The following is a 14,189-nucleotide window of genomic DNA, read 5'->3' as shown; positions in this document are numbered from 1 at the left end:
ATACATGGTGCGCACACCCTACCGACTGAGCTATAGGGGCGCCCACCCTGTGCAACTAAATGTGAAAGATTGGATCGATCGGAGGATGCTGTGATATTATTACTTGAAACTGGTTCAAGCCTAGGTAAGCACACGTCATATTTTGTTTTAGGGGAATAAAGCATGATTGGATTTTGATATACTCTGAATACAAAGAAGAATATTTGTCTCAGAGGTTGTTTTCTGTTTGCAATCAATATCTGAGAAAAGTCCCTCCATATCTGCCTCTTCTTAGAGGAAAGAAGTAAGTATCTGTTTGTAATAAGCGCTCTGCCAGCTATTCCATCAAACAAAATGTTGGTAATTAAATTAAACTGTTGTTGTAATCATAACAGTGCTATCCAGATTACAAAAAGGAAATAAAGAAGAAGAACCCCATACCACCAGGTTTCCAATGACCATGACCATCATGAAGACGATCAGGCACATGCTCTGTCCAGCCACCTCCATGCAGTCCCACATGGTCTCGATCCACTCGCCGCACAGCACCCGGAACACGATGAGGAAGGAGTGGAAGAAGTCGTGCATGTGCCAGCGAGGCAGCTCACAGTCCTCAGAAATCTTACACACACACTCCTTGTAGCTCTTGCCAAACAGCTGCATGCCCACCACGGCGAAGATGAAGACGATGATGGCCAGCACCAGAGTCAAATTCCCCAGAGCGCCCACCGAGTTACCGATGATCTTGATCAGCATGTTCAGAGTGGGCCATGACTTGGCAAGTTTGAAGACCCTCAACTGTTTCAAACAGACAGACAAACATTTTTAAATACATTTTTAACCAAAAAGTGTGTAAGTACTGCACTCATCACAAAGGTAAGACTAGAGAGTACTTTTTTAAACATGAGATTGGGTGAGGAAAGTATTTAATTTCAGGTACTAAAACACGTACTCACCTTTTAGACGTTTGAAAGAATAGTTTGACATTTTGGCAGCTGCACTTATTCACTTTTTTTGCCCCAAATTAGATGATAAAATTGATATCATTCTCATGTGTGTATGCTACGTATGTAGCTAGAGATAGGAGATGGTTAGTTTAGAGTGGAAGCAGGGGGAAACAGCAAGCATAAAGGTTAAAAAAAATATCTGGCAACCAACTAACCACTAACCTCACAACAACTCCAAGACTGCCAGAGGTCACTGCAACTGGCTAAATAGCCACAGCACGTAACTCCCCATAAACCCAAAACTTGTCCTTTGTTTTCAGTTTTTGGATGGGTTAAAAAAAAAATATATATATAGTGTGTTATTTTGTGAGCATGCAAGGTGCTGATCGGTCTGTTTTGAAGAGGTTAAATCTTCCTCTTGCTTCCAGATTTTTAGATAATATGAGCTGATGGCTCCTCATCCATTATTCCCAGGTTTCCTTCTCTTTCCTGTTTTTGTTTCACATACAACAAATTAAAATTTGTTTGTTGTTGGCCCCTTTAAAGTTTTTTGGTTTGATTTAAAAAGATACGCCTATATGAAGACTTTTAGTAGAATATTAAAACATTATCTAGCTCTACATTTTAAAGGGACAGATATGAGAGTGGTATTAAGATTATCTAACTCCCAGCAAAAAGCGAGCACATTTCCCAAAATGCCAGATTGGAAAGTAGAACAAACTTTATGAAGCTGTAATATTACATCAGCTTTTAAAGTACTCGAGAATCTAGTATCAGGCGAATATAGGTTGTATTTCAATGTATAAAAGCTGACTGAGTGTGGCCTCAAAGAAACTTGAAGCACAGCAACACTCAGAAAGGTAATCAGGTGAACAGAAAAAAACACATCATGCCCCAAAGGCCACAACAACTCTCAGTGGAGCCTTTCATGTGCTGCACAAAAGCTCTCATTACATCACTACCTCATTATTAACATGAATGTTATTGAGAGCCATCGGGGCCTGACCCTCCGAGTACAGGTACATCTTAACTTTTCTCAACTAAAAGGACAGACGAATCATGTAATTCAGCTTTTGTCAAAAGAAACTACTCAGCAGGGGCTCTTACCAATCTGAAGGACCTGAGCACAGACAGGCCTTCTACGTTGGCCAAGCCGAGCTCCATTAGACTCAGGCTGACTATGATGCCGTCGAAGATGTTCCAGCCCTCCTGGAAGTAGTAGTAAGGATCCAGGGCGATGATCTTAAAGCACATTTCTGCTGTGAAGATGCCTGTGAAAACCTAAAGACAAAGAGAGGAAAATTATACTTTTAAACCTGAATCTGCATCATGAAACTGATTTATTTTTAAGTGTCCTCTAGTTTTTGAGCATATCAGCCAATACTCACCAGGTTTCCAACTGAGAGGACGTTATCAAACTGTTCAGTCATGGGGTAATGCTCCATGGCCATGAAAAGGGTGTTGAGGACGATGCAAATTGTGATGGCCAGATCAACAAATGGGTCCATGACCACCAAGCTGACCACCTCCTTGATTTTCAGCCACACAGGGCAACAGTCCCAGATCAGACAGGTGTTGGCGAATCTGTACCAGCAAGGGGGGCATTTCTGTCTCGACTCTTCAAGCTCTGGAAAAGGAGAAATGACCACATTTCTTTATAATATTCATTTCTGTTTCTGTAGGATTATCCTTTTATACTTTAAATAAAGGGTCACGGGATAAAGCCAAGAAAGACTAAGACCTAAAATGTATGTCCTGACTCTTACCTTCCATGGTGTTGGTGAGGATACTGGCCACGCTCATGGCTCTCTGCCTGCCGCTTGGTTCATCTAAATAATCCATGGACGGCTGGTGAAAACCTGACCGGCGTTTCTTTAGCTCAGTATCTGTAGTCGTCCCCTGGGGAAAAAAAAACATAAACAGATTAATGCCAACATATTTGAGCACTGTTTGGAACAAAGGCAGATATGTATAAAACCCGTACTGTGTGTTTATACAGTCTTTTTGGCTTGTATTTTTAAGATGTTCTTGTTGCAGTGGTTTGTGACAGACAGCAACCTGTACTGTCTGTGTCTATGCTTTTATGTACTGCATGTATGACTTGCGGCAAAACCAGTTGCCTTCTGGGAGTCTATCCTAGACTTTTCTTGTGTGTAAATCCCATGAAAAGAGCAAAACAAACAATGAATATATCTACTAACAACCACTGTGCATGTATTCAAGTTCTCTGTGCAACAGAGATTCCTTGTTGATCAATAAGAGTTGTTTTGATGTCTCATATTGACTTGCTTCCTGTCGCTGCCTCTTGGCCAGGTCATCTTTATAAATGAGAATTAGTTCTCAATTGACTTATCTGGTCAAATAAAAGTAAATAAATAAATAATACTCTCAACATGAACTCATGAGACTGCCATTAGATTTGCAGCTGTCTGATATTTATTGCCAGAGTGAATACAATTCATCCTGTGGAGGACATGAGCGTCTCTACCAAACTTCACAGCAATCCATCCAATGACCGTTGAGACATTTCATGATAAAACAGAAATGTCATCCTCGTTGTGCTGCTCGAGAAAAAGTCAGGGCATCACCAAAGTCACCAGGATTCATGCTCTTCTACCATGAATGTCAAGTTTTAATGCCAGTCTCTGCAGCAGCTAATAAAAAGTTAAAGTAGCTCAACCTCCGACGCTCAAATTGGTTTGGGAGGTGGGAAAGTATTTACTGAGGGACTAAAGATTGATTCACCAACTGAAATGATATTATTGTCATGTTATTATATATGATTGTGTCCTTAAAGTAAATAAATTAGCTAAAATAAAAAATATACTACAAGATATAAACTTAAAGCAGGTCTATGAGCAAAAAAAATTCATGAAACAGGCAGTTAAGTCACCTCAGGCAGCAGGAGACCTACAGGGGAGGTTGTTACAGAAGTTCCACCGACCAGCGACACCACACCGTTGCAGTCCACAGCACAGTGCATCTTGCCATTGGCGGGCAGCATGACCCGCGGCGCGCCGAGGCTGGTCTGGCTGACGGCACTGCAGCGGCGCTCGAGACGGCGCGGCAAGAACAGGGAACCCCGGCGGCTGTCGCTCTCCTCGAAGGTGCTGTGCTCGTCGTCGGCGAAGTCGTTCTCGGAGCCCATGTCACGCGCGCGGCCGCGGAAGCTGAACAGACTGGCGCGGCTGTTCCTCCGAGGTGAGAAGAGGGATCCGCGGATACTGAGGAGAGACTGAGAGAGAGAGAGAAACAGAGAAAGGGAATGTGGGGTTACAGTAAGATTTTCAAAAGTATTGATATTTTGATTCCTTTTTCATACCATGTGATTAAAATGATATACTAACATCTGCTATCATCAAAAGCATAAATAGAAAGTAAAAGTTATAAAAAAAATAAAATGTATAAAAAAAATGTAGGTTTTAGTTAAAAAAAAGAGAGAATTATTTATTTTAAAAGAATCATCTTATCTTACTTTATTTTGAATTATTTTTTCTGCCACTGTCATGATGTGACATGTCTGATATTGATCTTTCACAAAACTTCAGTCTAATTTGAGCCCCCATAATGCACCACTTCTCAGGGAACAAATTCACCTGGTTGGGTGAGGAGCATCTCTTCTCATAAGAGAGTCTGTTGGCGTCGATGGAGAAGCGGAAGCTGGACCTCTTGATGCTGTCCTCGGATTCGGACTTGTGGAACTTGTCTCGGGCCCCCCTCTCCTCCTCCTCCTCCCTCTGCTTCCTCTTCTTCCGCCTGTTGCGTCGCTCCTTGGCACTTTTCGAGCTGAGCTTTGACGTCCCTGAGGACGACTCGGAGGTGGGGCCCCCTCTCCCGCTGTACTCTCCGCTCTCCGTGGCTGCTGCCGCGGCAACCTGCCAGCCAATCAGAGCACAAACACAGTTGTCATGGCGACCCCGTGCCTGTCTCAAAGGCTCTCGCGGACTGGAGTGGAGGAGAAAGCCTGGCAGCTGAGAGCAGCAGCAGCAGCAGCATGAAGAGCCAAATAAGCCTCAGACACCATCTAAAAATGGACGCCTGAATGTTTTCAAGCAAATCAAAATATTTCATGGAACACAACGCAAAGAAAAAAATACATCAGAGGGACAGAATTTCTAAAATATCATATGAAATATGATTTACTACCCATGACATGCTTTTTTGAAGCTAGGTGGGGGGATGTGAGTGGATAAAATCGGGTGTTTTAGAAGCAAAAGATTTTCTGTACTGTCAAAAATATCAGCCACTGTACAGCCAACAATCAAACAATCAAAGAATACAGTTTGTCGCTCAATTTAGATTTTTATACTTCGACTACTGCCTCTGTTTTAATGGAGAGAAATGCCTCTGTGTCCCACAAAACATACAACACTATTGTATAAGGATTTACGAGTCTGTCGTAGCAACTGCAGCCTGATCAGCAACAACAATCTGAGTGTGCACGAGCCCGATAAGACAGCGTTGAGCCCGGCAGATTGTTTCCAGAGGTGAAAACATAAAGCAAAGCAGGAATATAGAAGACAAGCTATCTGACCTTCCACTAATGAGGATGAGATAAGAAGGCTGTCATGTGGTACTGCACAAAAGGAAATCTAGAAAGTAAAAGTGAAATACAGCTTTGAACTATCTTACGCTATAATATACAGACTAGGTATCAGTGGTTCACGTAGCCCCACGTCACATCAGATGAGCTCAGGTCCCCACTCATCAACCCATCCTAATGTTCCTAAATTGAAGAGGATGAACATATTGTTATACATATTTTTTCACATACACCTGAACTCTTTATGAGTTACTTTTAGCGAAGCATTTCAACTGTTCATCCATTATTTTCAGCTAACCATTGTAGTTTGTTCATCCATTTTTTTTAGATAACTTTTTTTATCCATATGTATCCATTACTGTTAGCTATTTCATCTTAACATAAGTTATAGTTCTCCATTGTTAATGAGCCAGATGACATACAGATTACTGAATCAGCAGTTAAAGCTACAATAAATATATTTCCATTATCCATCATTTCACTCTCACTCCAATCAGTCTGCTAATTTTACTTCCTGTAGGTCGACCAAGGACTTCTGAGCCCTGAGGGAGCGGCAGAGGGGTGCCAGTCATCCAGGACAGTAATTCCCTCTGTTGCCCCAGGCAACGCTGCTTTTGGCAGCTGGCTCACGACTTTAAGCACAAGGATCAACAGAGAGTCTCCCCGGTAACAAAGAGATTCTCAAAGGCCACTCATCTATGTTATGAAATGCTCCATATAAAACTTGCCTGTCGCTTTAACAGTTTCACTTCCTTAATGGAAAAGATAATCACTCTAATGAAATGGACACATTTCCATTAGATACAGATTATTATCCTCAATTCTAACTTGAATTTGATCAAACAAAGATGAATTTTCCTGCCTGTGCTTCCTCCTGCTGTCTCTTCAGCTGCTCCAGCATGGCCTGGAACTCCTCCTCCTTCTGCTGAGCCTCCTCGATCGTCGCCTGGTTCTGTTCGTCGTAAGCCATGGCCACCACGGCCAGGATCAGGTTGACCAGGTAGAAGGAGCCCAGGAAGATCACCAGAACAAAGAAGATCATGTAGGGTTTTCCTGCTGCGCGCAAAGTCTGATGGACACAAGACAGACCAGAAAGAAGAGCAGGAGGTTGTTAGGAATTTAATTGAAAAATCAAGATCTGTATGAGTAAAAGAAGGATGTCATGATGGACTTTTGTTCTGTCTTTTCTTTGTAACTGAGGTAACACAATATGTCGTGTTCAGTTGTGGTCATCCCACTGTTTGATGACTTTACAAAAGTCAAGTTGCTGCATTGTACTGCTGCAGTACAAAACACCAGACAAAAAGACAAAAAAACCTCTTACATAACAGGCCTAGTCTGTAATTACAGGATGACACACCCTTTTGAAAAAACTAACTGGATATGTTTGCTCAAATATTTGCTTTTATGATGAAACGAACTGTTTTAATTTCACGCACAACAGAACAGACATGTTTGAGAATATGACGGGTTGAATATGTTCCATATTGTTCACTGTCACCAAACTTTACAGATAGTAAATATCGCATGTGATCATGAATGAGTCACAGCACTCCTGCAGAGTCCTACCAACCTGCTGGTAGAGGTTTTCCCAATAGTCCTGGGTCATGAGTCGGAACAGGGAGAGGAACGCCCAGCTGAAGGTGTCGAAGCTGGTATAGCCGTAGTCTGGATTACGACCCGCCTTGACACATGCGAAGCCCTCTGGACAGAGCCTGTCAGGACACACAGGTGTTACAAACAGGAGGTACCATGTGTAATATTTTAACATAATTAGGCTGAGAAATCAGTGTTAATAGCTCATATACAAAACTGTGATGCTGCATGAAGACTGAACATCATGTTACGAATTCAAACACTGATTATGAAACGTCCTGTTTTATCAGACTTGACTCCTGCCACAAACTTGGAGAAACATGGAAAACAACAACAAACAACGATCCAAATTAAATACTGGGATATCCTACTTCTTAAAGAAGCATTTCAATCTTCCTACAGGACGTTAAAGTCTTATAGTTTCCATGATAATCAGATCAACCAGATCCGGGTGCGTCCAGAAATGCAGCACGTCACAGGCAACTGGGCTTTCTTTAGATTCATGAAGATGTTTCACCTCACATACAAAAAGCTTCTTTAAAGCACAGGGTCCAACAATAACCCTTTTCCACCACTTTCTGTCCCACCACACTCAGCACATGTTGCTGGCTTGTCTGGCGGTTTGCAATAAGTATCTGCCCCTTTTTAAAAATCAGTCCTGATTTATCAGACATTCCTGGGCACTTACGACAAACCTATGAATCAAGTCATCATTCTCAGCCCAGTCATGTGTCTTTGTCCAAGACTCAATAATCGTTCTTTTGCTTTTTCACGTCAGTATTAAAGTAAATAAGCCTGTCTACCCACATTTGCGTGAGCACAGACGCAGGCAGAGCAGAGCCTCGGAGAGTAGAGCAGAAACAGAACACGGCTTGTGAAGCAACGTCTGGACGATTGTTCAAGCACTAGCCCAATCAGGCAACTGATTGATTTTACTGGCCCAACATAACTTTTTATTGGCCCCGAGCCATTGTGTAATGCTTATTGTTGGACGCTGGAGTATAAGGCAAAAGGTCTTCAAGAATCTAAAGCTGATTTGGTCCTGAAACAAGACTGTACTGTAAATATCAGTCCAGGATGAGCCCCCAATTTGTCACGGCCTCAGAAGCCATGACAAAAAAACAGGGGAAATGCAGTTTCCCAATACATAAGAAACATCCACAAATTGTTAATGGTAGAAGGAGGAAAGAGACAACTTTCTACTCAACTCATGGGTGGCGGACAGCTTGCCTTCCCTAATCAGCTCCAATCTGGTCCATTCAGTCTGCTGACACGTTGTCTTTACAGCTATTTCTTTATCAAACTGCTTTTAATTTGGATTTATCACATTCGAGTGTGACAGCGTGTGACATAACATCAGTTACTCTTTTTGCTGGTCAAATGTTAAACCTGTTGTCGTTAAGGGTGGAGACGACACAGCACCCGGTAAACTGCAGGATTATCTCCTGCTCAGCGGCCAAAAGATATATATATATATAAAAAAAAGGAGCTGCCATCCCTCATTTTACATGGTTTGTGTTGACTGTAATTGAAAAGAGCATTTCCTGTCAGAATAAATCATGTTTTTTGTTTACAACCACCTGATGTTGTTGTTGTTTATCTTGTAGGTTTCCAACAAGACTCCCATCCATCCTGTGTGTTTGTGTTTTCAAAATTCATCCAGTAACAATTTTTATAAGCAAATCTTGTCCAAGCACTGGGAGGCAGTGATGCAGGACCGTGTGGAATAAAGTCCTGGACTGGGAGTAAAGGAAATCCAGTTCCTTTGACTTTGACCTTAAAGAGAAAGTCTGAAACTGCAACGCCTGTGTGCCTTTTAGGAGTGACTTTTTGATAAAGGTCTTAAATATCAACTTAAATCAAAAAGTTCTCATAGGAACATACGCAAAAAGGAGGGAGTTACGTCTTCCAAAACACATTAAATGAAACGCGCCCATAGTTAACCAGCAGTTTAGATTCCTGTGATGCCTCAGCGCGGTGGTGAGTGTCGACACTAATTGTGTATGCTCAGCTTTGTGGTGCATCTAATTGGCCATATAAATAAAACATGTCAAGCCTTACCCAGCGCCACTGCCATTCCCACAGAGCAGAGCATCCCTACGGCCAGGGAGGTAATAGTAATTGCCTAAAGGAGAGGAGAGGAGAGGAGAGGGGAGACAGAGGGAATCAGTCAGAGTCTCAGCACAGAGGTGAGAAGAAACAGAAAAGGTGAGTGGGGGAACAGAAAGACAATATTATCACACCCAGTGGGTTTTCTTCAGTTTGTGTTTGTGGTTTAATGTTGTAGAGTGGCTGGGAGACAGAGAGAAAGGTGGTGATTTGTTTCGTTTTAACACCCAACCACATTAGTCATCCCTTGGGTGACTTTGGAAGCAATCTGTTCTCATTTAAAGGGACAGTTAAGATTATTTGAAGTGGGTTTTTAAGAGATACTTATCCATAGTCAGTGTGTTATCTTCAGTAGATGCCCGTTTGAAAAACAAACCAAAAACAGCAATGTCTTGATAGGCTGACGTCGTGAGCATTTTCCGGTGGATTCTACTGCAGTAAGAAAATAGTTTTTTAGCACTTTGAACAAGCCAAGTGACATTTAATCGTATTATATTTGAGAGAAGGCCAATATCTCTAAAACTCTGCAATTCACAACCAAACAATCCGACTGATGAATAACACTATAGGTTAGAGGAAAAATTGGCATTTGATTTGGGGGTGAATTGTCCCTTTACAAAAGGTTAATTTCGTACGCTATAACACAATAACACAAACAGGCGAACAAGTGGAGGCGGCAGTAGGTCAGCAAGTCCTGTGTTCTGTTTGGCTGGTTTGGAGAGGGTGATATTTGATTTATATAACAGCTGGAAAAGGCTACCGAACAGCAAGGTAAAGTGGTAGAAATATTCTAAATATAGCGTACGCTTTAACCTTGTTTTAAGTGGCTAAAATACATTTTGCTGCTGACCCTGTCCACAGCAGCTTCCGTCATGGTACTCCCTCTGCTTCTCCAATTTTAGGGCATCTCATACAACCCCTCTTCAAATAGCCCAACTATCCCTTTAACACATAATTGTCAATCTGATTTTTTTAGGGGCAAATATAGTCATGGATACAATTTAGATGCCAGACTTTATATCATTTCTGCAGCTTTAATCAGCTCAGCCTTCTTCTTCTCCTCTCAGCTTGTCATGTAGCTGGTGCACGTCTCCTCGATATCCTGCTGGCAGCCGGTGACTCAGCCTCCTCTAGCACTTTAGGCTGCTCATGCCACACAGATGGGCTATGGGAGACTGATGGAGGGTAGTGAGGGGGTAAAGCAGTCGAGGGTTTTATTGTTGTGGCGATTATCTGCCACATTTGCCACATTCTCCCACCAGCCCTTGTTAGAGAGCGCGGCCCCTGCTCCCAGCCATTGCTGTCACTCCTTATCACGGCAGTGGGCCAGCGAGCCTGACCTCCCCCATACGACTACCACCACCACCACCCTGACCCATTTCTGCATATGAAGTAGCCAGTATCTGACTCAGGCCGTCTGGGTCTGATGCTAACTTGACCCCGGTTAACCCCTACGTGCGCCTGGCAGACATGTAACAGCACTTTCACGCCACTTCACTCGGCTTACGATCATCGCTGATGTACTCCGTCCAGTTGAACATCTCCGTGGTGTTCTGCAGGAACGTGGTGTTGATGTCCAGCAGGGAGCTGTTGATGTTGCTGAACAGCATGTCCTCGGCAGTGATGTTGCTGCTGTTGGTGGCGTTGCTGTTGACTGGAATACGCACGCACTTCTGCCTCAGGTTGCCCATGAAGAGCTGCAGGCCGATGAGGGCGAAGACGCTGAGGCAGAACACGGTGAGGATCATGACGTCTGACAGCTTTTTTACCGACTGGATCAGTGCACCAACGATGGTCTTCAAGCCTAAACAAGAGAGGGGGCGAGGGGGCGGGAGGGGGACATCGCAGAGTGATTACTGCCTGCTAATTACAGCCACAAGCTTGTATAGAGAAGAAGCTGCTAATAAGAGCTTACAGTAGCAAGCAGCCGGGGGATCTGCAGTGGAGGTTCCTGTATGAACTGTGTGCTGTCATACAGGAACCAAGCTGACACAGATCACTGCTAATCATGGATAAACCACTAGAGAAACTCATGTTTCTCATGCCCATTATAGTTCAATGGTACTGGTCTCTAGGAAAACGATCATTAATGGATGATGCCTTTGTTTGTGTTGTTGTTCTTTCTGTATTTACAGAGGGTCTGTGTTGTTGTCTTCTGCTTTAAATGCCACTTGAAACATTTAATTGAGCTCTGTTTTAGTGCAGTTGCAAATACCAGCACACAATACTAAGTATAGTACTATGCACAAGGTCAACGAGGACGTACCCAAGCTGCTGTTTTACTCATGGAGGCCCAGCAGTATGTGCAAGAGGCTGGAGTGAAGTGGTGTATCAACTGAGGTGATGAGACGTTATCCTCTTAGTCGGTCACATGACGGGTTGCATTTTCTGATGCCTTGATGGGTTGGGTATCATTCGGTTTTTAAAATTATAATTTGTTAAAGCCATACAAAAACCAAAATGTAAAAACACCTCTGCCCCTGGCATAGAAAAAGCTAGTTAAGCTAGACTTGCTGAGATACAGCAAGTCAAATAGTGTGCTTTAGTAGTTTTACTTTGGACAGAGCCAGGCTTGCTGTTTCTATCTGCTTCTAGTTTCTATGCTAAGCTAATCTAATTTCCTGCTTGCTTTAGCTTCATATTTAGCATGAAAACATGAGCCAGTATGTCTATTTCCCAAAATTTTAAAGCATTCCTATATAAAGGTGATGCTGCACAGAAAACAGACCTGACATAAACACCACTCTCAATCTTAATGCACCTCTTCTTCCTGCTTTGCAACATACTGTTCACTGAAGGAAAAATACAAACATATGTGAGCACTGCTTGCACGACTTTGCACTGCCATATAAACAGAGCCCAAAATGTTTAACCTAGGTCCAAATGTAGTTGTGACAGCTAGAATAAATAATGTATATTGTAGAGTAAGATGATCCTCTTTATACAAAGAGCCAAAGACAAGTTTTCCTGGGTGCTTTACATATGACCTTTTTGTTAGTTTGTGATGTGAATCGTGTTAGTGTTTGGAATGCCATTACCCAACCACCACTCACCATACCACAATTTCTCCAAAAAACACACAACACTGAACAAGACATGCACAGGAAAAACAAGGTAAGGAGGAACCCTACACACACGAGAAGTGCTTGCCACCAGAAAATCGGCTTTTGCAATGTCTCATGCAAAAAGGAAAAAAACAAATAGTGCACAAAATCTACTCGTAAAGTCTCCCAAGGCAAGAATAGATTTCAACCAAAAAGAATTCTGCCTTAAAGGATGTTTCTAAAAGCTAAGAATCCTGTCAATCTGTGCAGATTGGAGCCAGATTCCAGCTTTTACTGGCCTTGGGGCGAAGGCAGCATGAGAGAGACGGCGACGGGCGTCATCAGGCTTAGCTACAGTGAGATGAGCTGAGAGGGGGGCGGGGGGGTGCTTGGATGTTAGCCAGTTAGCCGTTAGCATTTCATTGATCCTATGGGCCTGGATGGCTCTCTCACCTGGGATGACTGATATAGTTTTCAGGGCTCGCAGAACCCTGAAGGTTCGCAGTGCTGAGACATTGCCCAGGTCCACAAACTCTGTGACATATCTGTAAGGGAAGGTAGGGGGAGGAGGAGGGATGGGTAGGAGGTGGGTAGAAGGGCAATTCGGGAAAAGGTGTGGGAAACACACACGCACATACGCGCACCCACACAAATCAGGCACCGCACACACATGGCGTGACAAGACAAAAGGAGGGTCGTGGGAAGGGGAGGGGAGAGGAGGGAACGGCAAACGGTCACGCACAGAGGACAAATGGCAGGAGTGCTGGCAGCAGGCACGGGCAGCCTTACCTGGTATAACTGAGATTGTTTTCAAAGCTCGCAAAACTCTGAACGTGCGCAGAGCTGAAACATTGCCTAGGTTTACAAACTCTGTTATATACCTGCAGGATCAAATGCACAGTTACTACACAGCATCACACAGGCACAAACCCATTACACGTGCACAAAACCGCCTCTCATAACAGCATCATGAATGACAGGAATCTCTCAGACAAAACAAGATTACAGGCTGATCATATTAAAGGGATGGTTTGGATTATTTGAAGTGGAGCTGTATGAGGTACTCAACGATAATCAGTGTATTACCGACAGTAGATGCCAGTTAGGTGAAACTGAGAAGAGTACCAGCGCGGCAGTTAAGCAATCCACTGTTGTGGATGGGGTCAGCGCCATTTTTAAAAGTATGCTATATTTAGAACATTTTCACCACTTTACCATGCCATCAGACAGTCTTTTCTGACAGGAAACCACTGTTATATAAGACAAATACTGCTCTCTCCAAACCAACCAAACTCCACAGACGAAATCAGTAATTTTACCTTGCAGAACACAGGAGCTGCTAGTTTATGCTGCCTTGATCTGTTAGTTATCATGCGACTGCTGTGAATCTAGACTATCTTTTTAAAACAGCAAAATCACACAATAACAGAAACAAAGTAAGCTAGGCCGCAGTAGACCAGAAACTCTAAAATATCACACTCTACGGAGTCTGGTGGCATTGGAGAGAGTGATATTTGGCTTATATTATGGCAGTTTTCAGATTGAAAAGGCTGTCTGATGCTGGTTCTCCTCTCTGCCTCTCCAAAATGGGGTCGTCCCAGCTTCCATCTACTGTAGTTAATATCAACAAGTACCTCATATAACCCCACGTCATATAAACCAAACTATCCCTTTAACATTCAATGTGTAACCTAATGCTTAAGGCTTTGTTTCTAGACAAGTAGGTGCAGCTACTGAAGCGTAGGACAAATATGGGCCAAGATACTCCGTGCTTTGAGGGCTCACATCCACTACAACAGAGCAGAGTTGAGATTTATGCCCATGCTTTCAACTGCAGATTATCTTCATTCTCTCTGTTCTTCTCTTCACATTCAATGGGACTTAATAAGCTGCTGGAGCTGATTAGCATTAAAAGCATTTGGCCTCTTAATCTACGCCAGATCATGTTAAGATCATCCTAACTTGGCTTGT

The 14,189-nt window shown here is 43.0% G+C and overlaps 1 protein-coding gene across 5 annotated transcripts in view; it reads right to left on the bottom strand.

The window, feature by feature from the left end:
* Positions 1-14,189, bottom strand: part of LOC146304734 (sodium channel protein type 2 subunit alpha-like) — a 44,024-nt gene that overhangs the window by 17,001 nt on the left and 12,834 nt on the right. For 2 of the 5 annotated variants that reach the window (XM_084713276.1, XM_084713272.1), the window contains 11 exons: positions 12,672-12,763; positions 10,682-10,978; positions 9,127-9,190; positions 7,043-7,184; positions 6,332-6,538; positions 4,523-4,801; positions 3,820-4,161; positions 2,693-2,825; positions 2,315-2,553; positions 2,034-2,207; positions 421-777 (listed from right to left, as the gene is read on the bottom strand). In XM_084713276.1, coding sequence (XP_084569402.1) covers positions 421-777; positions 2,034-2,207; positions 2,315-2,553; positions 2,693-2,825; positions 3,820-4,161; positions 4,523-4,801; positions 6,332-6,538; positions 7,043-7,184; positions 9,127-9,190; positions 10,682-10,978; positions 12,672-12,763 — 2,326 coding nt within the window. Of the gene's footprint in view, positions 1-420; positions 778-2,033; positions 2,208-2,314; positions 2,554-2,692; positions 2,826-3,819; positions 4,162-4,522; positions 4,802-6,331; positions 6,539-7,042; positions 7,185-9,126; positions 9,191-10,681; positions 10,979-12,671; positions 12,764-13,007; positions 13,100-14,189 lie in introns of all 5 variants that reach the window. The other 3 variants (XM_084713273.1, XM_084713274.1, XM_084713275.1) reach the window with 3 other exon arrangements.

This window comes from Lutjanus erythropterus, chromosome 24 (assembly GCF_056507025.1).
Source record: "Lutjanus erythropterus isolate fLutEry1 chromosome 24, fLutEry1.hap2, whole genome shotgun sequence".
Classification (NCBI taxonomy): Eukaryota; Metazoa; Chordata; class Actinopteri; order Lutjaniformes; family Lutjanidae; genus Lutjanus; species Lutjanus erythropterus.
This window is presented reverse-complemented; position numbering and strand designations above follow the sequence as displayed.